The sequence below is a fragment of the Siniperca chuatsi genome, linkage group LG7 (assembly GCF_020085105.1).
Source record: "Siniperca chuatsi isolate FFG_IHB_CAS linkage group LG7, ASM2008510v1, whole genome shotgun sequence".
NCBI lineage: Eukaryota > Metazoa > Chordata > Actinopteri > Centrarchiformes > Sinipercidae > Siniperca > Siniperca chuatsi.
Genome location: NC_058048.1, coordinates 22,903,072 through 22,928,165, shown reverse-complemented (window position 1 = coordinate 22,928,165; position 25,094 = coordinate 22,903,072). Strand labels below are relative to the sequence as shown.

Here is a 25,094-nt window from a genome sequence, read left to right as displayed (position 1 = left end):
TAACGTCACTGTTCTGCTGGTTGTGTTGACTCGTAGGCCTGTTGCAACTATTACATGATCACATGACTGCGATAATTTAAGCTGACTGCACCATCAGTCGAAGGGAAAAGCTTTCTACATGAACACAAGGTTTCAACGTCAGGGCAAAAAAAGAAAGAAAGAAAAAGAAAATAAAGAGCTTGGCTGTCTAGACTTTACTGGTACTGTCAGCTCAAATGAGACCATATTTCTTGTTTTCAAAGCAAGATGATGACAAAGAGCTGCCAATAGGCCAGTGTTGTTCTGATGCATGAACTATTTGGAATCTTATATTTATAGCAGGGAGTCTTCTCGATGGGTGCAGCAGTGCATTCGACAGCTCCAGTGTCCGGGCTCCAAAGTTATGCTAGAGGTAATTTATAGACAGAAGCTTCTTTGCTTCGCTGCTTAATATAAATTTGTTTAAACTCAGTTTAGATCTATGCAACTGGACCACACAACAGCTGATCCATCATGTAGCACTTGCAGTGACATTAGTTACTTAACAAACATGCTCCTTTTTCCTGTTTGTCACTACACTGTTGATCAACAAAACAAACACGCATACAAAAATCACTAATTTAAGCAACATTCATTCAAGTAGTCGTCAAAATTTGTTGCTGCAACCAAGAAAGCACTAAATACCAGTGTTAAATTCAGCCAAGTTTCATTACACAACAGTTAACTGTGTGAGTGAGATTTTACTTACACATGATGACCTATTGACTTGTCCAGGCTCAAAAGAGCAACCAGTGGAGTTTACTCCTGGCTTCCATTATTTACATTTTACAATGGCTTTTTCAATTGCCCAGATCTCTAACTTTCTGAAACCAACAATCCGTCATTCACACCCACTTTACGCCGTGATTGGCCAGCTGTACAGATGTGAGAAAGTAAACAGGGTTTGAACTTCTCTCTCAAGCTCTCTTTTTTCATTCGTGACATAACCATTTCTGTCACTTTTTGCATTTACAAACAAGATCAATACTATGAATGCCTTCAAGGAGAGACTGTCTGAAAATGTACACCGGTATCCCCATATTTAAATGATTATTGCGTCTCACCCCCCTCTGTGACTTTTTGTTCTGCCATCGAGTGTGGCTGTTCGGAACTGCTATAAACACTTTTCCCTTTCGGCATGGTCGGACGACATGTTGTTCTAGCATAACCCGACCCTTAGTGGAACACAATAAGCTATTGTGACCTTGGAAAAAATGTGACCATGTATATTCCCATGTGAAGTTAGGGCTTCTCTCCTTCACTTCAATACAGTGAGGTTTTTTGGAGCTAGCATTAAGCCGCCATTAGAGAAATCTAATGCATTTGTTTCAGCATTCAACCATAGAGGTCGCTTACTCTCACTAGAGCATGAATGTATGCTCTGACATCACTGCAATTCATGGATTAGGATCATAACATTCTTGCTACACCCATCCTCACCGATAGGATGAAAATCTACCAAAATGGTAGTCCAAGGGTTCGAATCTTCTCAAAAATCTGTGAGATTTGATCTGAGAGTTTGTCCATGTTTTTGGGGATACTGACCTGATCCATGTGAAGTGACGGGCAGGTGGGTTGGCTTTGGCATCGCAGGTGAACTTCACTTTCTCTTGACCTACATGCCAATTTTTGCCAATTCCTACTATCGATACCATTGGTGCAACTGTAAAACAAAATAAAACAAAAGGTTATGATGTTAAAAAAAAACAAAAAACTGCAAAAATGTATTTTATTTTATTTCAAAGGGTAAAAGACTAGGACTCAATAATCAGTCACTGTGATCCCAGCAACCTGATGACAAATGAGCTTTTCCAGAAGGAACAAAGCGTGCATTATAAGCACAGTAGCGAGCGATGACAAAAACAAAGGCTGTGCAGGACTGTAGCAGGGTACAGGATCTGCTGGTGAATGAGAGCCAAGAGAACAAACAAATGACCCTGGGCTGGTGGAAAGTTAGAAAATGACAGACTCACTCAGACAGTAGATGTAGTGCAGCTAATAATAAACTCTACAGCCTCACCGTGACAAAGAAAAAAACAGAGGAAGGCAGGAGGATGACTAAATGAAGCCCAGCACATGCCACTGTAATAAAACACAGCAAACACGGACTTAGATATCCAATTTTTCATTTTGATTTCTCTAGAGGACAAGTGAGGAACTCATTACAGCACACAGGAAGATGCCTCGGCTCATCGTGTCCACTGACCCTTTTCACACAGCTCAACGTTGAAATTGTGCTTCTTTTGCACTTAAAATCCCATGCCTCTGCATTTGACATGATTTATTGAGCTAGAAAGCCTCTTTCTTCCTGTATTAACCTTGGTTTTTCTGCGTCTCCATCGGCTGCCCCCAGCAGCCCCCTGCTACTTGTGTTGCTGCTGAGGCCTGATCAATATTTCATAAAATACCTTCATTAGCCTGCACTCACACAGCCCAAACACAGACTAACCCTTAGTATTGCTCGCCAAGGAAGTATGCATCAATGATTATAACATTAAGATGACTCTTAAATGGCTCTTTTATGGGCAAAGAAGGAAAGGGAGTGAGCAGGCTATACATAAATCAGGCTTTCAGCATAGGTTAATTTCGATAAGATATACTGTACTTGTTAGGGCTGCACAATTAGAGCTATAATAATCATTACTTTGCCAGAAATAATGATTATTCAACTTGGTGATTTCAGGAACAAAATTATTTTGCACTGTTTTTTAACAACAGTGGCCATTCAAAATTCAATTAAAACTTTTGATGATAAATAAACTGAATAACCTTACACAATTAATTGAGCAGTGATAGTACTTAACCCAATCCAATCCAAGGTGGCGAGCACCACAATCAGAAGCAATTTGGTGAAGTTGGTGAAAGATGGTGATAGGATGACACTCTGTATTTTTGTTATTGTAGTTTTTAGCAAACATTAGTGAAACATAAGCAAATAGTGCTTTAGTTGGGGACCACGGATTTAGTGCACTAGTGAGCATTTACGGCAGCGGGACAGCGTATGTGGGATCACTCATGTGTTTTTGGGAAATCATTGTGCAAAACACATGCACAACCTTCTTGTCCAGGTTCTGAGTCCAGAAAACTGCAACTGTAATTTCTGCCTTCCAAGGACTTGTGTTCCTTTTAGTATTTCCATTTTATTACATTTGGGAAAATCTGAATTTTTGAACGAAAAATCTTCCTCTGTAATTGACGAACAGCCAATTTGGGCTTGAAATGTTGTACTTTACCTAATGTATTACAGTAGAAATTTTAAAGGGAGGATTAACAGTGTTGCGAGTAAATAAATAAATACTTTTTGGAAAACAATGGAGGTCTATGGCACAGAGCAGCAAACTACATCAGCCTTTGACTACAAAGGCAATACTTATCCTGTTAGATCTACGAAAAGACAGCACAGGTATTAAGGACATAATTATAATTCACTTATAATTCAGCACTTACACTGAACATTTAGTATGAAGGGTATGCGGAACTCTGTTTGTAGGGCCGGGTGGCGCACCACACAGGTGAGCGTCTTCCCCTGGGCGTAGCTCTGTGGTTGCCACATGTAGTGCACATGTGTGGTGCTGGTGCCATTGGGTTCATCCTGACTTTGCTTCTCACTTCGTCCATACAACTCCGTCTCCCAGAAAACCTCAGCAGCAGGACGGCCACGTTCCGCTATGCAGGTGGCCACCAGTGACTCATTCCCACCATCCAACAGAGCTGTGGGGCCGGCGGACACATAGACCTTTGGCTCCACTGTGTAAAAGAGAGCAAAGAGGAGAGACAGTGAAAAGGGGGAGCAGAGGAAATGACAGAATGGAGAAAAGATTACAAAATGAATATTGATCTTTTTGCGTATGTATATGAATAAATAATGCCCATCATATAGTGTACGGACAGAAGAAATTGGCCTTAGTATACTTAACTGCCAGAGAGAGCAGATTGACTTCTTCCATTTCACATATATGCATTAAAAATTGATGAACCATGCTATTCAATCATTTCAGTGGAGATGTAGCTGTCTTTATTGTTGTGTGTGAAACATATGGTGTGTTTGAGGAAGGGCAATCTATTGGTCCTACCGTATGGTTCTAGCAAAGCCAATCACTGCCTGAAGTAGCCTATGCACATGACTTTGGGGAAAACCCTTAATTTGTAATTATTAATTTGTTGCAGAATCAGAGACTACTGACAGTCAACACTGTGGTGTGTTTGTATTTGACTGTGTTGTACTAGAAGATGAGAAGCTAAGTTACTGTACACCTCTCAGCGCTTTAGAGCTGGGGTAATGTTATACCAGCTTCCGGAGAATAACTGGAGATTTAGACGCAACAAGGATTTTCTCAACAGAGAGGCAAAACAGATCCATGCAAGAGGGATGTGACCAGAATAACGCAACCCACTACCTGTTGTGCAACACATTAAAACAGTTTTTTTTGTGCTGCACTTGCCTAAAAAAACATATGGGGCCCTGTTTAATAATCACAACCTGTCAGAAATGACACTTGGGAAATTTCAGCGGGACAAAAGAGGAAAAAGGACAGTCGAAATACAAAAGATAGTCTGCTGAGGGAGTGGAGGACACAATGGAGGGGCAGTGAAGTAAACTGGCTATACAGGTTACACAAGGTGACACTTTCATGTACCATCAGACTGATCAGACACTAGAATTTCCCTCTTATGTTCATTTCTCCTTCTCTGTCTTGCAGTGCACCACCTCCCCCATCTCTGTCCCTCTTAAAACAACAACAGCTGTTCCACTTACTGCAAACAGTTTTAAAGGCGGCACGTGGGGGCACACACCAGCCTACTCCACAAGACAAGGACATCACTTTTAAGACATCTGCCACCCCACTCCTCCCGAGCCGAGCAGGAGGTCCAACAACAAATTCAAATAACTCCTGGCACCCCCTTTTTCCAAAAATAACCTGGCGTCTCCTGCACCCAGCGCAGGGGCGGGGACACCGTTCTCAGTCGTCCACCTCACATTCTTCACTCACTTCTCTGTGCCCCTCCTTACAGGCCTCTGACTATAAACAGTAGCAGCTCTATGTTTGGAGGCGAGCTGGCTGAAGCTTCAGAATAACTAAATCAGAGAGACGTGTTAATTTGGAGTTGCTGTCAGGAAGGGAGGGGAACACTTTGGATGAGTGGAAATGCTTTAGGGGAAAGGGTAACGATTTCCCTTCAGCAAACTGGCTGTATTGGCCCTTTTTCACCCACATACACACTGATCCACATATGCACACCGAACACTGACGTCAGAGTGGGAACCCCTAGAAAGAGGGTATATAACTGAATGTTCACTAGTTATGCATCACATCTCAACATGTATAAGATTTAGGGGTAGATTTATATTGTATATTGTGGCATAGCCTAAAAACATCAGGATATTATTTATAAGCCATATCGCCCAGCCCTAGCTTTAGACAAAGGCTAAATGCTGTCAAGCACCAAAAGCTAGTTTGTGAAGTAAAACAACCATAGTTCATTGTGCAAATGAAGCCACACATGGTAAGCTTGTAAGGCTGGCCTCATTAGCTGATAGTTTACAGAAAAGATATAACATATAGCAACATGCAAGCAAAATATAGCTTTGTGACTCCACAGTAAGTGGGGGAAATCCAGCATTATCTGATTAGACTGAAAGGAGAAATGAAACGTTTTTCACCTTCCCAGAAAAACTATGACACAGATTTTGGCTTCGATGAGGAAGCAACTTTAACCATCTCTCTGATTTTTGGGCTGATTTTTCAATTTTATGACTCAGCAAAATGGAGCTGCATTATTGGCTACATGAATGAACAGACAACTTTAAACAAAAAAGGATGCAGTTCGTTGTTGGAGGATAAAGCTCAAATGTTTGGACCTTACAAAGTTAAAGAATTACCGGCAGCAGTACTGTTATCAATAAAATCTGCCTTGTCAACTTAACGTGTGTGCATGTTTTGTTTTTAAGAAAGTCAATTGCTGTTCATTAAATTTCCCATTCACCTGTCAGCACTTTCAAACAAAGGGTCATTCTAATTCATTCACTTTATGTGTCATATTTTCCTCCTCTGGTTCCTTCCTATTGCTTACTGCTGGCGACTTTTGGCTCACATACTGTAGCTCAGTTCCTGCTGAACTGTTCCTTAAATGTTCGGGCCTTTTCTAGGACAAGTTGCAGACATAAAGATGAAAAGCAAGAAAGCGCTGAGCCAAAACAAATATTGTGTGTTGTCTCATGATACTGATTTTTGTAGCAATAGTGTGATTTAAAAAAATTAAGTCTATGTCCACTGCACCTGTTAATCATTATGATGTGTGCCGTGACTTAGTCTATTATTCATAGGTTTGAGCCTGTTCATTGATTTACTTTAGTTCATTTGAAAGGAATGAAAATGAGTCAAGTGCTCTCGCATAAACCTCTGAAGTATAAACATGAATTAAAACTAGGAACATTGAGTTGAGTAAAAAGTTTAAACTGAAACAAATACAATACACACCATGTAAACCCAGATTGTCCATATAGTGACGTGTGATGCATGATGTAGTTGTTGGGCTACAGCCACCTTGTCCTTTCTCAAAACAGCCTTGTGAATAATGTACAAGTCAACCCAAAACAAGGCATTGGGAAGTTGAATCTACTGACTTCAGGTCTTGTAATTGTGATGTGCTCTCTCTAAGAAAACTATCCCTATGGGATAACCTAATTCCCACATGACATGTATCAAATTGCAGAGAACATCCTCCATAATTACATCTGAATTGTAAAGTAGGCCTAAGCATGTCTTTGTGTATGGGTGTGCATGTATGTGTTTGTGTGAGCCAAAAAAAAAAAAAGCCCACAAACAAAAACATGCCTGAGAAGATGCTCAGAGAGGAGAGCAAGGTGTAGTTGAACTATGTGAGGTCCCAGACACTGTGGCTTTCACAGCAGCACTTAATGTACCACTCATCAGTCATCAGAGTCTCCTTCAGTCTCTGGGGGGAGACAAGAAACTACTGCCTACAATGCAATCTCCTTCTCTCAGCTCTGCCTGAGTGCAATCCAACCACCCATTTAGAGCTTGATACATATGCTGACCACAAAGAAAGTTCAACGTTCATGCTCCTCAGAGAAGGGGTTATGTGTCCATACAGTATGGGATATGTACACTTGAGTATACTGGATGTATCACTTAATTTTTTCACATTCATACAATAAATACATTGATATAGTGGAAGTTAGATGCGGTGTTGTATATTTCTTATTGATTTCTTTGGTATTTATTATACACTGTGGCCATGTTTTTTTGTTGGGGTTTTCAAGGAAACGCAAATAGCCTCAACATACAGATGTTGTATCGGCAACAACAAAAGAAATCAGTAAAAAAAAAAATATTTATGGTGACGCTAAATGAGCAGATACCCAAAAGTACAGTATTACTTATATATTACTTATATGTTTTTTACACTGCAGATTGCCAAGTTTGTCATCTGCTTCTTCAATGTCCGTGAGAGCTTTACAAATGCCAATTACTCAGCCTGAGGTATGATTTCATAATTAGTGACAAAGGTTAAAGAGGGCAGTACTAACAACAATCCTCACTGCCTTGAGGGAAAACTGTAGCTGCACATTGTAGTTTTAGACCAGTGCTACATATGAAACTTTTTCATGCAGCTTGGTTAAATGTTACTGAATGTCATGAGAGGCACTCTGTATGAAACCCTGCAATTAACTTGTTGTTGCATGCAACTAGTTGCATCAAGTTGGGACTGTTTGAACTTTGTTGCACTCTGTTTACATGGTTGCTACATGAGAAGAGAGTTTGCATATTCCAAACAAGTCTTAATATGTGCACTTTGTGCGGAGTATGGAGGACCTTATGGAGACTCAGTGAAATACATTTTAACTTGACATAGCAGTTGTTCACAGGGAATGACACTGGGGTGGGTGATATGAGTGGGACCACACCACAGCAGCTTCTACACAGCAGCAGATTTCTATAGGTACGTTTACATGGCCTCTGTAAAGGTAGAAATTTAAAAAGCTAGGTAGCTTCAGGGGTTAGTTTATTCCTGCAGGGCAAACACTTAGTGGTCACCTAAGCTTTGCGTAATTGTCCTGCTTTGAAAAGTGAGATTTAAGAACAGCATGAGCAAGAAGCACTCAATACAATGAAAAAGGAAGTTAGCTCTACTTTACCTAATACATTAACAAAGGTTGATGCTTGTGTATTGCCCAAAGGAAATGTTGCCACTTTGCAGATGTAAGACCCGATATCTGCAAAGCCAGCGCCTTCAATGGTGATGGTAGCATCTCGTACAGAAGGGGAAACAAACGAGATGCGCTTGGCATACTCTTTCGAGATGGAGGTTCCAAACTCAGGGTGGAACACTGCCAAGGTAATGGTGCCTGAAGGAAGACGACGTTCCCAGGAGCTCTGTGTGAGACTGAGGTTGGACCCCACCTCTATTCTGCAGCCCAGTGTGATGTTCTTCCCCAGTACTGCATTCACTTTCTCAGGAACAACTACCTGGTTACTGCTCACACCTGCTGAGAGAAAAAGAGATGAGATTCAGATAAACAGCAGCAACACATCATTGTTGGAGCTTTAATTAAATTGTAAAAATACATTGCTCATGTGGAGAAAATTTCTGCTTTTCTGGAGTACTGACCACTGTTAACACTGGGAAACAGGACATTATATACCTACATGGCACGGTGCATCTACCTGCACTGAGACACAACTCACCACTCCTCGCATCTGAGATTACATAGAAATTAATGGTTGCAGCTTTTTGCACATGTGGTGTTGCCGCCAGTGTGTTCTGATGTTAATAGTGCACTTTAGATCAATGGAAACCACGATAGGCAAACAAAATTATAGTTTTTCCTTATTGCCACCTCACATTTTAATCCATATATCAAAGCAGCAGTGAGGCTCAGATTAAAATTAAATTCTTGATTAGCTTTCTACAAGCTGCAGTATACTGTCACCTCACTCATCATCAACATTACTAGTCCTCCCATAGTCTCATTAACAGCCATCATTTGTTTCAGCCATGTCTTTCCTGAGGTTCAAAAAAAAAGACCAGACTTCATCTGGGTTACTCTGAGTGCTTTGCTTTGCCTCTTAATAAGCAACACACTTTCACTGCAGAACACTCAGACTGTCCCTCTTGCTAATCATCAGAGCACCTTTTAAGCAGGAGAGAAAAGAAAAAAAAAACTCTGGAAGGAGATACAAAACAAGCAATCTTATGCTTTTGTTCCCTCTTTTTATGAGGCCCTTAATTTGACTTGAAGCCCACCACAGGTTTTTTTGAATGTGCTACTTTAAACTAATGCTAACATCTAAACTTGGTTTTGAACCTTAATGGCCATTTGAGTGCTGTAATTTCTGAAAGCAAGTCAAGACGAGCATGTGACAACACATGCCCGAGTGGCCAAAAAAATAAAATAAAATCACACTAACTTTGAGAAATCAACTCTGAAGAGAATGGGCTCTGGCATTTGTGTTGTGCAAAGCTGTATGAACAGTAACCTACATGTCACAGTTGACAGACATGTTACTGGCTTGTAGTAAAAAACAAACAACCAACTCAGTGGGAATGAATGCAGTATCTTGGAAAACTATCCGGAAATCAATCCAAACTTGCAGTTTATGATTATAGCCCTGAATGAGAAAAAAAATGCATCCTAGGTTCAGTTTTTTTGGGAGCATAATCACTCAGATGAGTCATTGATAGAAACGTGCACATGTAATTCGAAAGTAAATTGTAGATCCACGTTAAGTCAAGTCAATTTTATTTGTATAGGCCATTTCATAAATAGGTAAACTCAATTATTAATTAAACCTTGTGAAAATGTTTGTTTTATAGATAAAATGTATAGTAGATTTCATTCAAAATATTCAAACAGTACGTCTCAAGTTTTCATGACACGGTTGCAGTCAGAGTAAGCTATATTTGGGAGCCATAAATTTCCACTTTGTACGTAGTCTCGGATGTGTATGGAGTAAAGCTTATAAAAGTGGTCCACTGGCTGGTATTTTGAGTCTTTGGCATGAATGTGACTGGTAAGCCACAGCAATGCTATCTTGGTTTGTGAGGAATAAAGCCAAAGGAGGCTGAGGCTCCCCGTGCTCCATTACGTCCCCTGTAATTTTAGTGATTACACACACACACACACACACACACACACACACACACACACACACACACACACAGAGTTTCTCTCTTCCAAAATAAGGAATAGGAGTGTGACCATGTGTGTAAGACTCAGGCATTTTGTTTGAATGGCTGCTGAGTCCTAAATGTATGTTGCATTGTGTTGTAAAGTGTCATGCTGTGCTATAATAGTTGGGCTTTCCTGTTTGTTTGTTTTTCTCTGCTGACCCACATTTTCAAAATATTTTCATTGTGTTTCTTGCCATACTGTTTAAACTAATCTAGCACAGGTCTGCACTGTATTTAGGCTTTTAACCTATTAACCTACAGTATTTAACGCAACCCGCCTTATTTGTCATTCGTTTGGAATTTGGAACACTTTGGATTATTATTCCATTTCTCCTAGATCATTTAGGGATCCATTTACATCTTTTCCCCACCTCTGAATCATGACCTTGTCTAAAAAAAGTGCACACTGCTATAATGTGCTTTGCATTGCGTCCCAGAGTCCTCTGGGTGCACTGATGCAGGGGAGAATCAGGGTCAGAGCCATGTGGGTTTTGCATTCTCCACTCCACGGTCATCTGAGCTGACACTACAGCTGTTTGTTGTCACCTTACTAGTGCAACTCAAGTTGTTTTGGTCGACAAAATTTTACAAAATTATACAGCCATGACAAATGCTTGACAGTGAGATGTTTGCAAATATACAGTATACAGAATGGTACAAGAATATAAATGGCAGGATGATAAAAATTCTCCTGCAGCATTTGTTGTCTGAGTAGTAAACTAACATGCTTGGCATGAGTGACATTGCGTTGAAGCATGCAGACACGTGTCTCAGACCAGGCTTCTCTCTAACGTGCTCTACATACTGCAGCTACCTGACACGACACTCCAACTGCTACTGTATGTAGTTTGTCTATCTCAGTGTGTCAGCTTTCAGGCCTGTCAAAGCATACAAAGAAACTAGACTCCATCCATGCTATGTTCTGTTTGTTTTACAGTAAGCATTTGGGAGTCAGTAGGAAAGGAGGGAGAGAAAGGGGGGAAGTGCTTAAAGAGGACTCCACCCTTACCATTAGGGGAGGAGAGACAGATGGCCTCTGCATGGGATACCTACAGCCAGGAGGAGAGTGGGGAAACTTGGCACTGCTATCTGAGACCATGAAGAATACAGCCAGGGCTCGCAAACTAGAGCACCGCAAAATATTATCTAAAATACTGCAGGCAAATGAAATGTAAGCAGTGCGTTAAACAAAGCTGTCATGCTGTTTCATCAAGGAAATAGGCATACTGCTGCAGAGCTAAGGCACCGCTCAGGACTGTCACTAGTTTCATTACTAGTTATCCATCTTATCCAGTAAACAAATATGGTTGAGAATTTTAATAGGATAAACATGAAAAACTATATTTTGTTGGCCATCTTTATGCTGTGTCACTGTTTTGATACTTTGCAGCCCATTTACTCAACTCAAAGTGCGACAACCTGCAGCAGAGAACAGTTAGAATCCTGGCCTGCAAAACCTGATTTGACCGAAGAGAAATAGGCTACACTTTTGCCCCTCTTGAGAAACCCAAGGAAAGAATGAACTCATGGGAAGGATATGCTTGCCCTTTGAAGAAATGCTTCATATTTGTTTCTTTCCCTCCTGACATCACTAATTGCGACAAGCTGCTCAAAAGACGCAATGGTAAATCAAAACCTTCCTCTTTGCATGGCAACCGGCTCAAACAATCCACGTCGGCCACATGCTAAGCCAAGATCTCCACCTACTCAGACCTGACCCAGCTTCAGCCCTGACCTCCCCAGAGGAGGCCGTCTCATGGCTAGATTTCCTCACAATGAAGCCTGCAGTGCATGTCAGAACTGTGTGAGACAAGAGGGATCCAAGGCCAGAAACATTCATAAGCAGCAACAAAATAGACAATATGTCATGTTCATGTAGACAAACTCCATGCATAGATTATCATGTCAAACAGCACTCATGAGGGACTGATCTGAAGACCTCACAGGAGAAGAATGCAGACATGAGATCTGTGCAGGAGGGAGTGTGGTTTAGGACTAAAGCAAGAGGAAACTCTGAGTGCTCAGTATTCAGAAATGAGTACAGTGGGGCGAGCATGAATAAGGACACAAAGCAAGAAATAGGGCAGTTATTGAGAAGAAGTGCAAGAGACGGACAGAAGAAAAGACTAGAGCAACAGTGTGTTGTGTATGTACACCTTTATTTGGAGGTAAAACTGAAAGTCAATCACCCGTAATGTCAGTAATAATCCCTCATTGCATGGGAAAACTGTGGACATGTACAACTACAGCAAGTACAGTAGGTCACAGTTGAACCTGGAAGTTGGCTTGTAAACTGTGATGTTTACAACGTACAGTTTGGGTTACAATTTCACTGTTCATGTTTGTTTTATCTCCCCTGCACCCCTACTGGAATAATCAGTAGAGAGTCTCCTGTTTATGTAGGCCTACTTATGCCGTTGTTTAGTAAAAGCTTGTAAGTGCACCTTGTTAGATTAATCGATAAAAAAAATATTGCTAGGTGCAGCCCTACTGACTATTCCATCTAATTCTCAAGGTCATATTAAAAAAATGCTCATTAACATGCATTTAAGAACTAGATGCTGCCAACTTCACACAAAACATCATCCAAATATGGATTAATAGTATATGACTATTAGATATAGTCATAAAATATTTATATAAATCAATAATGATTCAATGGGCTAAAGCCCACAACAGCAAGTTACAACAGTACTTGAGATTTTTTCAATAAATCTTCCACTGGAGCCTACATTTTCTGAGTCATCTGTGCCTTTAAACACTGCAAACTCAAAGAAGTCAATAGGCAGTGTGGAGCCATTTGTTTGGTATTGTTACTCTCTAAAGACAAGACCAGGGAAAAAAAAAATCAGACAATGCCTATATGCCTAACACAGGCGCCCAGACCTTTGCTTTATTTTTGTGACGCCTATAACTCTGTCTTAATCAGTTAGAGACAGGATACGGCCAAGTTGTGAATTGCCTGTTTTAAAGCATGTCTTTATCATAAGAAATATTTGTTCAGTGTGAAGAAAACATTAGTCCCTACACCAGCTCTACTCTACCCCCTTCCTTCCTAGCATTGTATCCTGTGAGGGTGTGAGGCTTTTTCAGTGGGCTAATTCATGGTGGAGACAAACATAGGCTGACAGGTCTTTAAAAAAGGGGCAGGCGGGCCTCTTTCACATGTCACTGTCCTCTTCAAAACCTTTCTCTCATTACTCCCCCATACCAATGTGGACTTCTGTGCCCTTCTCATCCAGGTCATATTTGAGTAAAGAGCCATGCTTAAAGAAACACCAATAGTGTTGGCATACAAAGTATCGGGATAGGTTACAACCTCTCATCAGAGTCAACTACAGCTATGCTGTAGAACTTGTGAAGGACAATGTCTGCCACTGTGTACAGAAACACAAACACTCCTACAGCATCCTGCCTTATTGTGTGGGATTTGTTATTGTTTGTTGTGGGAGTTTGAGGTATTTCAGTATGTGCACACAGTGCTATGGACCCAGAGAAGGGCAGCAATGTTATTTTTCCATGCAAATGTATAATTTTGGAACAGAAAAGACAATTGCAAAAGTCACATATGGTCACAGAAGGTAAGGAAAGGCATTTTTCAATCTGCTGTGAGATTAAGTAACTTAATTTTGGAGGTTTCCTTTTTAACGAGAGATGCTACAATGGGAGTCTTTCTCAATTAGAGCTTAAGTATATGACATCCCTGACATGTGGATGCTAATAGAGACTGCACTGCACTCACCATCACTCCACAGCAGTGTTGAAAATTGCACTGGGGTAGAAATGTTTATGTCAGGGTCTGCTAGCTCATCAAGTGTATCCACACTGCTCCTGTCTTTTTTCTCAGAAGTTGACAGCCATGAATGAATGTTTAGACATTTACTATATAAAACAATTAGCCAGACATCACGCAATGACAACTGAAGCGTTCATACTTTCAGAACAAGTGTTGTTTTATGGTTGGCCTAGTATCTGTTTAATTGATTTTAGTAAATTATTCACAGCATCCACTGCAATCTCCCATCAAGCAAAACAAAGACAGCACAGACAGGCTCCCTAGTGGTAATTGGAGGTCTGACCCTCCACATTAGCCTCTGTGATAATAATAGATAACTTGTATGTTGGACTCATATATTCAAAACTGGCATTTGCTCAACTTTGACTCACTGCAGTTGCATCCGTGGGCTCCCATCCCTACTGCAAAGACACTAACAACATGTCCCACAACTGTGCTCCCAAACAGTTGGGTGAAAAACTGAGAAATATAATTTTCTTCATAGAAGTCTCCTTAACAATACTCAAGTGTAAACCCAGCTATGAACCATATAGACATGCATACGGACAGCTTGAACTCGAGACTCATTCAAGAACTTTGCATTGTTTTTAGACACGTTGTTTTCACCACATTTACATGTCACTGTCATTTGAAAAGTTTCTTGATACTTTTTTTTCTCTCCAATTTTCATTCATTAGGACAGAAATAGATCAGGCCCTTGTTGGGTGGTGGTGGTGGTGGGTGGAGCTTTGCAGAGAAGAGAGAATGGGTTCTGTACTAATCACAGACTCCACTGCCCTCGACTGGGTCTAAATAGGCTACTGTACTTTCATTAGGCTGATCTAACATAATGGAAACAGTTTCCCACATGCCACAGAGACCCCAGAGGGAATTAGACTGTTTTTCTTACAAATGATTCCCATGATTGTCCAATTTTAGATTTCTTGTATGATGCCTGTTTCTGCCAACAACCAGCAACAACAAGTAGTTGTTTTTTTTTTCAAGGCATGATGTCAGTGACAGTCGCATGTGGGCTACACACACTGGACTAGCATTATCTGGGAATGTGCAGAGATTTGTAATATGTTTTGGTGCAACAGAGATAGTGGGTGGTGAACAATACATGGCTATTTTTATATATAATTATACATTATCCAGTAAGATGCATGACAGACTAAAAGCAAACAACCTGCAAATTGCTATTTGAATATATTTACAGTGCTTTTTAAGTGCTAGATCTGCCCAGCATGCATCTCATCTTATTTATGTCCTCTAATGGGGCCTGGAAGTTGTATGGGATTATTTGCAATGTTATAATATATAATTTTATCTGGCAATTCATTGAATAGCAACATAGGAAAGAGGGAGCACAGTGAATCATTATTCGTTAGTATTTGTTATTTAATCTATAATTCAAATAACCTAACTCATTTCATATGTTGCTCAAATAGCAAATGTACATTTTGTGCTGTGTGTGTTCAGTAAGCTGTTTTACTTATGAGGGTTTTTCTATTTTTTTATTTTGGTGTCCCAAACTTTGCCATGTCTGGATGATGCAGCTTCCTCAATCAATATAGTCTCTAGAAATGAACAAACAGAATAGAAATACATTGATGGAGGAAGCTGCTTTGTACATTCTTGAATAATCAGCATCACTACACATGTCAGCAATCACCACTTCACAACAGGGGAGGAAGTAAAGCAGTCCAACAAAAATCTGCCTCTGCAAAAGGAAAAATCTGCCTCTGTACTGTGTGTATCCAGTGGTCAATAAAAACAGTTAAGTAGTTTGGTCAGTGTGGCATTTCAACAGCATTATCCTGGTCAGAGGGAGTTCATTTTCCCGGCACACCCACTTTTCCCGGCACATACTCTCACCCTGTTTCTGCAACAGATTAAAGCGGTACTCTTGATTCACACTTACCACCCACTTTGAACAGTGAGAACAAGGAGATGTAGCTGCCTAGGTCACTTGGAAAAACGTGCGATGAAATAAATAAATCAATAAATCACAGCTGACTAAAGCACATCTACTGTAGAGTGACCTCACAAAAAGACACAAATACATGTATTTGACAATATGCCAATGCAAATGCAATATGCCAATGCTTTGTTTATGATTACATTATACTGCCCTACATCCTGTACAACTATGTCTAGACTTCAATCGAAGAGGAATATTGAAAACACCCCTCTTTACAATGTACTACTAACTCCCCACCTACAACTATAAAGTCCATGAAGATTCATTTTGCTAAAAGACTAAAAAAAGTCAGTAAGACAACATCCAAGTGTATTTTTTCTGAGACTCAGGTTACGTGTCTGGTTTGACATAGTGTTCCCATAATATGAAGCTCACTTGGATGTAAAAGGCAAATATTTTGAGAACATAAAGGCAGCAGTACCCCATTTATTGTCAGTCCAACAGCTCTGGGTTGTAAAGTAAGTAAACCTTTAAACTGTGATGCCTCCTCTTTAAACTGCAATCTGTGCAATATCTGATATTCTAACATTGTTTTTAAGCCCTAAATAGAACTGGCCATATGTTTTGTTATGATCCTTTTCCCAATCCAAGTGGAGGCAAAAAATAGCAACCATATTGAACTATCATGTTTGTCAGCAGTGAGCAGTAATTTATGACTCTTTACCTGTGTGACAGAGCAGCTTAGTTATTGAAAAAAAAAGTATATGTTCTACCTTCCTTCATAAATATTAAACTGTAACAAAACCTGCAGTCTATTTGGTCTTATTTGCTTTAATCAAAGAGGTCAGATGTATTTAGCTTTGTTAATTTGAACATGAAGAGAGCATCAGCAACTAAAACAGAAGCATGAAAATCAAGCATAAGTAATGTGGACATGGGGCGGGGGGGTGTAGCAGGGATGGCAGGGAAATACAGAATAATTTGGCTGAATACCAGCAGGGACATAGTTGTGCAAAATCCTATTCAAGCCATTACCGCAACATATCTGCATCAAGGACCAGGGCTGCTCAGCAAGCCAAATCAGGGAGCTGTGAGGTAGGGGACAGCCCTTTCTTTCCCTCAGTTTCAGTGTCTGATGTTATATCACACACAATGAGGGTAGAGGGTGGGTGTTAAAAACTAGACGACTTCATCAAAATTTCTGATAAAATAGTAAAAACTATGGGAAATCCAACGGTGTCGTGTCCGATTAATTTTGTTACAGGGAGCCTGCTTCAAATTATGTGAGTGTTCCCGACAGGTATGTTACAACTGTACCTTTAGTACCACAAGAAACAGCTTTGGGCTGTCACTCATGCACAAGTCCAGTATTGTAAATAATGCATGCAGTTAGGGCTGCAGTGAGTAGTTGATGTAATTGATGACGTCAGCGCTGAAAATGCATCAACATCTATATTTTTAAACAACGCATGGTTTTTCATTGTTTTTCTACACTATCACTGTCATGACGACAGCACGGCCGTGTGGGCGTGTCTATTTGTGCTTTAGAACGTAACCACTGTGAAACAATCAGAAAACAACGTAAGCGTTTTATTTCTCTGATTCACCGGCTTTCTCCTACTGGCGCTCCCTCTCCTTATTCACTCTCTATGTTGCTCTACCACAGCTTTTTCTCTCTCTCTCTCTCTCTCTCTCTCAAACGAAGGAACACAAACTAAAGGACGCTTTGTGGTATCGCTATTTTTCCAGCATAGACTGCAAGCCAGACACAGATGTGAAGCTGGGTACATGAAATAAACCAAGCGAGGACACAACTGGGAGAGTATCATAGTTTGTTCCATGAACTGGGCTGCATTCAGCCCCAACAAAACGTAGCAAAACTAGCCAACTGACCGATCTGATCGCCGGATTGGCCACTGCAGCGTGACATCGGGTTATGTTTCTGTGTGTTGTCTATTCATTAGTAAGGAGAGCTTTTTAATATGTCCTTTTTTGTCCACTTACAAAGCCATAAAGTCGTCTGCCTGCTACCTTAGAAATTCCATTGAATAAGTGTGTGAGAAAATGTTTGTGTTAGAATCTGGGCTTATTTTAAGTTGACTGACAGTGCCTGTGTTTGTTTTTATCATGTTGGAGTTGCCAGTTTAAACCTACAGTTTTGCACTTTAATATGTAAACCTTTGTTTACATTTTGTTTTGTGTTGCATTATACAATGACATACAGTTTGTCAAAATAAAATGAACTCAAAATAAACGGTCAATTTGATTTTTTGGAGGAAAGTTAATCGTTTAGATGAATCGGTAAAATAGTCCATAGATTAATCGATAGAAAAATAGTCATTAGTGGCAGCCCTACATGCAGTGAACATTTCCTGCTCACTTGTGGTTTTGGACCTCTAAATCTGGGATTGTAAGTCCAATACTTTCTTCTTCTTTAGTTGTACGTCAAAGACTATCAATATTTGTTGATAAGATATAACGGACACAGACAGTGAAGACCAGATCAACGTTAACAAAAGCCAGACTTGTGGTTGACTGACTTTGCTGAAATAGTCCAGACATCTTGAGACAAATTTCTGTTTTCAGTCTTAACACATATCACAGGTTTCAATAAACAACACTGTGCAAGGGAGTTCAGAACTAGGATTTAGGTGAGTGTAATACTGAGGGATCCAAGCTGCAGGTGGATCAACAAGATCGTAACAAGATATTGTAGTGGAGAAAACATTGGCGGAAAAACAAGAGATTCCTTCTATTAGCTACAGTAAACTGTATGTCACCATTCCTTGTGTAAAAGCAAATAAGACAACACTACTGATAGCTTATTTGCTACAATCAGCACTTCACAGTATTTGAGTGGGGGTGTTAATTATCTCCCACTTGGGTGGTAGGGGGTGTGTCAGTGCATACAACTGACTGTGTGCTCATCCCAAACATCATAGCCACCTGACAGCTGAATGAGTGAAACAAATAAGAGTGCTGAAAAGCAGCCACACCTGTTTCCCATAACCCCAGCACTCCTCTCCTGGGGGATTCAACTGCTGACTGTGCACATCCCGCATGTAAACCTCTTTAATATGGACTGTGAAGCCACAGTGTACCCGAGTGACCCTAACCTCAGTCACATACTGTGATCTGTTTTTTCAGGGAAAAACCCTGACTCCTGAAAACAGCAGGCAAAAACCGGTTTTAAAAGGTTTCCCTCTGTTCATTCACAGTAGGTAATTAACCATGGAAATATCTGGAAGCCATTTTTACAGCGCAGTTTCCTATGACTCAGTGATTGAAACAGTCAATTCCTGTCTATCCAAGATTTATTCAGTAGACAAGACATACTAGCTAACACACAGTGAAAAATAGCATCCCTAATATTAGCATTTTTAATGTATTTTTTGCATTTTCTCCCTTTTTTCCCCCCAATTTTGAATGGCTAATTACCCATGCACTGTGGTCCTAATGACTGGTAACTCCCCATGCTGGTCTGGCTAGGAAGTAGACACAAAATAATGAATGCCACCAGAAGCACTGTGATTGGCTCATGAAACCAAACAGCTGGGTTAAAGGTTGAGGCTGGTGAAATTCTATATTTGTGCCATTATGATTAAATCTCATCGAAAGACCAAATTCAAGAATGAGTAAGGCCGCCTCTCAATGCTTTCCAACTTCCCGACCCTGTCTGTTCATTCCTACATAAGATGTAAATCTTTAAAAGCTGGGTCATAAATATTAAGTTTCATTAAATTTTTTTTTAAAAAGCTTAGATATTTCCTAAAACAACTGGGTACTGTAGTTTTCAACAAACGTTACTCAAACAGTGTAAACATGCAGTGCATTTGTTGGTGACTATTACCTCACATTTGGTGAGCTAGCTAGTATTTATGGCTCCAGCATTGTGTATGTGGGATTGACCCAAAATAACTTACAGTGGCCACATTCATGGTAATGTAGGTGCATGTCACCCAGTGCAATGGTGTGGCTCACTGATGCGTTTTTAATATTTTTTGAACAGCAATGGAGGAATAAGCCATATCAGGCTTGGCCTACACAGACAATACTTGTTAGCAGAATCAATTAATTGTTGGTTTTGTCTTTTCATGGGATATCATGGGATCCAGCCTTATCCCTCCAGGCATAAGGTTAAACATAGTTATGTACAGTACATGGGTAGAGTAAACTCCTCAACCTGAAAAGAGGGTCAATTATAACTCTTTGTATTGTGAATTTTTAAACCATGTAAGTTTAATATTTGTGAAACTTTCTCAGAGCCTAGAAAATATATTTTTACCTGTATCTGATGTCCTCTCAACGTTAAGTCTATAGGACATGGCAGTGGAAATGAGACACTAATGCACAGTAGGTTGCTCAACAAGGAAGAAAACCAGAAAGAGAGAAGATTTTTTGGTGTATGTGTTGAGTGAGTACCTTTCATTGGATTGAATGGCAATTTGTGCCATCTACAGAGCTCCTATTATAAAGTATAATATACAGTATCTTTAGTTAGGGTAATTCGGGTCAGAACAGGTTAGCAGAAAGCAGTGGGCAGAAAGTAATCAAGTCCAGGGATAAGCTAAAACTGGGGGTTACAGCTCTGAATTTATTGGACCACCAGGGAGCAGCTTGACATACAAAGCCTCTGACAGTCAGTCACATCTGTCGGGGAAGAGGAAGCAAAGGGTGGAGTCAACAGAAGCTGGTGACCACGGCCTGCTCCCTGAACCTCACACACAGCCTCCATGTCCCACAATAAAGCAGCCAACTCATCTGCTGATGGCCTTCCTTCAAAAAGAAAACACTGAATACATTTAATGTGATTAGGAGTTTTCAGTGTGCTGCTTCACAACTCAGAGGATCAGCTATGACCCACAGATGTGCATCCAAATGCTAAAACTTACTTTAAAGCCCTTTCTTGCATATAATATAATTTCTTGCATATAATACAAAATAACCAACGCGGATAATTAACACCAGGCATCTGCGGACATATTTAAATCAGTGGATCACTAGTCTGTCTACTTTACTAACTCATGCTTTAAGTTATCCAATCAACGAAAGATGACTGGAATAATGGCAAAATTATCAAGTGAATCGAGGTAGAAAAGGTTTCAGTCGTAGTCATCTGGACACTGTTTTCAGAATCAAGACGTTTCAGCTCCCATCCGGAAGTCATGATTCTGAAAACAGTGTCCAGATGACTACGACTGAAACCGTTTCTACGATAGACCACTCCTGGACGAATGAGGGACTACACCGTCAAGTGAATCGAGTAAATTTCATTGTGACAGAAGGTTTATTAGCTTGATAAAACATTATAGTTCCCAGAAAAGCATTTAAAAAGAATGTAATGTTCAGACTGACAATGGCATTAAGCTATCCAAAAACTTATCGAAAAACACAAAGGTGCCGAAAGAAATGTCCTGACCTGATCTGCCCTATGGTGACAAAGCTGTAGCTATCTAAATTATATTTTCAATGACAAACCTACTTTCTTGGCTATATCTTGCTGTCAATTAATAACCACTGAAGCACATTAACCTCTATAAAAGGACCAAATCTGCACAGTCTGTGCACTGCTTTTTCAAATCTATTTCTGTTTTGAGTCTGTAATTTAGGTGGCTCCATTACTACATTATTTATTTAGATTATGAATCATGCAGCCCCAAGAGAAGAAACCTCAAAACTACGGTCTTCAATTACAGACCTCGCAGCCTGTAGCCACGCCTTGAATGAATCCCCTCCTCACGACCGTGTCTACACTACAAGGAACTTGAAAATGACACAGTCAAAGAAACTGGCATCAACACTGTTTTTGTCACAAAAACACACTTGTGCTCTGCTAAACACATAACAGTAGGCCTAGGCCACATGGGCTCCAACCATATGTTATTGAGATTCAAAAACCTGCGCGTTTCTCTTCCAAACACAACACTAAAACTGACCTTTCACTGGCTAGTTTGTCCTACAGCTAATTTGGCTGTCAAGGTGACTAGTCAGACTGAACACCTGCATACACATGGCACCAAACAGCACATGTTTGGAGGCTAATCAGCTTAGTTTGCAACAGTGCGTTGTTTATCAGTTCCCTGTGTTGATTTATGAACCAGTGTTTTGTGGGTAGAGACAGAAACAGTATGGTATGAAGAGGACTCTGTAAGAGTATGTGTTGCAAGTGTGTGTGTCTGTGTGTGTAAGCATGACAGAGATGACACTGGTGGCAGCTGTAGAGACACTACATAGAGCTTGACCAATGAATCTGCCAGGCCAAAATATCAGCCCCTATTATCTTATCGCAGCTATATCGGTCTCTGAAAATGTGTCCATAACAAGATATTACAGTACAGAAATGCCAAAGATATGTTTGAGGTAATTTAGAAACAGTGTTTCCATTACATAGTTTGTCCACTAATGAACAATGAGTTTAGTCAGTACATGTCTTGTGTTTATGTAAAAACACGAATATTAGCTGATATATCACTATTGAATATGTTAAACTGTCAAATATCGATATCAGTATCAGCCTCAAAAATCCAGTACTGGTCTGGTCACACTGCGTACTAAAAAGAGCTGCAAAGATTAGTTGATCAAATAGTCAATCAACAGAAAATTAATTGGCAAACATTTTAATAATTAAATAATTGTTTTGAGTTATTTCTTTAGGAAAAAAATGCCCAAAACAAATCTCTGGTTCCTGCTTCTCAAATGTGAATATTTGCTGGTTTCCTTAAACTGAATATCTTTATGTTCTGGACTGTTGGCCGGACAAAACAAGACATCTGAAGATGTCTCCCTGGACTCTGGGAAACTGGGATGGACATTTTCTGATGTTTTATACACCAAGAGATTATTGATTAATTGAGAAAATAATAGGCAGATGAATAAAAGTAATCATTAGCTGCAACCCCATACCAAAGGTAGTGGCCAATGTCAGCTTTAAAAGTAATTTTTGTGACTGTCATACTAAGGAGTGTGTCAGTTATTATAGTTAGCAATGCAGGAAAGGTTTTATGGTCCTGTCTAGAAACTGCTACCATGGCATATCTGTAAAGCTTTAACTTTTATATGAGAAAACAAATGGTGCATTCCTGAGCAGTATTTACTTTAGTATAATCAGTGTTTGTCTCTTCTTTTGTCTTAGCAAGCCTGTCATGTATTGTAATCCCAGCTCAGGACTGGGATACAGCAAAGCTCTTCAGCTGCACAACTCGGGACAGTATAGTGACTGTGAGGGGCTCTGGCTGGCATGCAGCCCAACTGCAGGTCAATACTTTGAGAGACTCTGCGACTGCAGTGCCTCCCTTGAAATATGTCTTAATTTCCCCTGCCACCCCTCACGCCTAAAGCGGAGAAGTGTGCGCTGCCTCTCTTCTCCTGTATCACATAACGTTTATGCCCCATCTGCATCCAACCACTTGGCAAACTTTTCACAAAGGAGCTCGTCTTCGCGCACCATGAGTGACACCCAGAACACTCAATTTCGTTTCTATTTTTGTAAGTTACACCACGAATCACTGCTGCTCCTCAATGAGTTTCTAGCCATCGGAGTGGGTAAAAAACCAGCCGGTATTTCCCCCACACTCCCTGAGTAATGTAAGCTAAGTCATGGTGTGACAAACTGGAAGTAGCGTTAGCTAGAAAATGTGCGCATAATTACCACAGAATCAGTACTGCGCCTAAAGTTATCTCCTGTCCGAGTGGAGTCACTTGGGCTGAAAATCTAATTGAGGTAGCTTGTGTGTAATTAGGAGTTGCTCTATATGGTATGAGTTAAAATAAGATATTGTTAGTAACGTTAACGAAGTTGTCTTCAAATGGGGAAGACAAACGAGGTTCAGCTAACGGTGAACTGACGCCAGCAGCTAACTACTTTCCTACCGACGTAATGTTAGGATAACTGCCCACAAAACAAGAACCGTTAGCTTAAATAAAGCTAGCTTGCTTTGGACGGAATACAGCCCACTTCAACACAACGAGGACTAGCCGGTTTTGTCGTCTTGTATCGGTGACTAACGGTAGAGACTTCGAGCAGCTCCACTGCAACTTCTTTCAGTACCCTCAAAAGTAGCACGGGCAAAATTACAAAGAAACCGTTAACTCACAGGTAAGTCCGTATAAGGTGAGAAGTGATGTTAAAAATCGCAGTCCGTTAGATGGAAAAGTCCCCCTGAGCGGTGATCTTTTCTCCATGATTCCTGTCTGTCTGTGCGCTCTGGCACTCTCGGTTCCGTCCTCCTCGCTCTTCGCTCGTCCCTGCTCTCTCTGGCTGGCTCGCGCTCACTGGGAGCTGCTCTCCATAGCGACCGATCCGCGTGGGCTGTACCACTTCTGCAGGACAACAAACAGAAACACACGTAGCCTACGCACGCACGCACGCACGCACGCACGCACACGATCCCAATCATTTGATTTGATTTGTTCTACTTTAACACTGGACACTTGTGAGATGTAATGAGTAAGACCGTAATATGGTAATAGAATTTGTTGCGGTAACTTGGTGATATTAGTTGGAGTGGTAGCAGTAGTATTTCTGCAAACAGATAGTCTACCTGTAAAAAAGTGCCTTTTCTGTTGGTCAGTGTAAAAGAAAAGCCACATTAAATCCCCTCTGGTTCAATGTTGTAAATGGTAAATACATGTTATAGGTACTGTAACTGGTAGTATATGGTAGTAGCCTGGATCAGGGCTAGTAATAGGCATGTACATAGTAATGTATTAGTAGTCAGTGGTGGAATGTAACTAAGTGCATTTGCTCAACTACTGTATTTAAGTACACATATAAGGTACTTGCACCTTACTTGAATATTTATATTTTATGCTACTTTAATTCAATTCAATTTTATTTATATAGCGCCAATTCATAACAGAAGTGATCTCATTGCACTTGTCCTATAGAGCAGGTCTACTCTACACTTCTACTCCACTACTTTTGTCTGACAGCATTAGTTACTTTTCAGATCAAGATTGTATACGTCAAACATATGACCAGTTTATAAAATATGTATTGTAATAGATGAAACTACCCAACAGTATATGCAGTTGTTAAAATTAGCTTGATAACATTCAGATGCTGCTTAGACAGTAATGAATCAGGAATACAATTCCAATAATAAATATAAAGTAAATGTAACTCTTAATAGAGCCATTTTGCATAATGAGTATTTTTACTTTTGATACTTTAAGTACAAA

General features: G+C 40.2%; 1 protein-coding gene across 2 annotated transcripts in view; it reads right to left on the bottom strand.

Annotated features, from left to right (window-relative positions):
- The window catches only part of nectin3a (nectin cell adhesion molecule 3a), a 30,926-nt gene extending 6,694 nt beyond the window's left edge, over positions 1-24,232 (bottom strand). Inside the window, exons 1-4 of one of the 2 annotated variants that reach the window (XM_044202695.1) lie at positions 24,008-24,232; positions 8,180-8,530; positions 3,466-3,765; positions 1,564-1,681 (exon numbers count right to left, since the gene is read on the bottom strand). In XM_044202695.1, the coding sequence (XP_044058630.1) occupies positions 1,564-1,681; positions 3,466-3,765; positions 8,180-8,530; positions 24,008-24,095 (857 nt within the window). In that variant the 5' untranslated portion in view covers positions 24,096-24,232. The remainder of the gene's footprint in view (positions 1-1,563; positions 1,682-3,465; positions 3,766-8,179; positions 8,531-24,007) is intronic. The other variant, XM_044202696.1, reaches the window with a different exon arrangement.
- Positions 24,233-25,094: the final 862 nt, after the last annotated feature.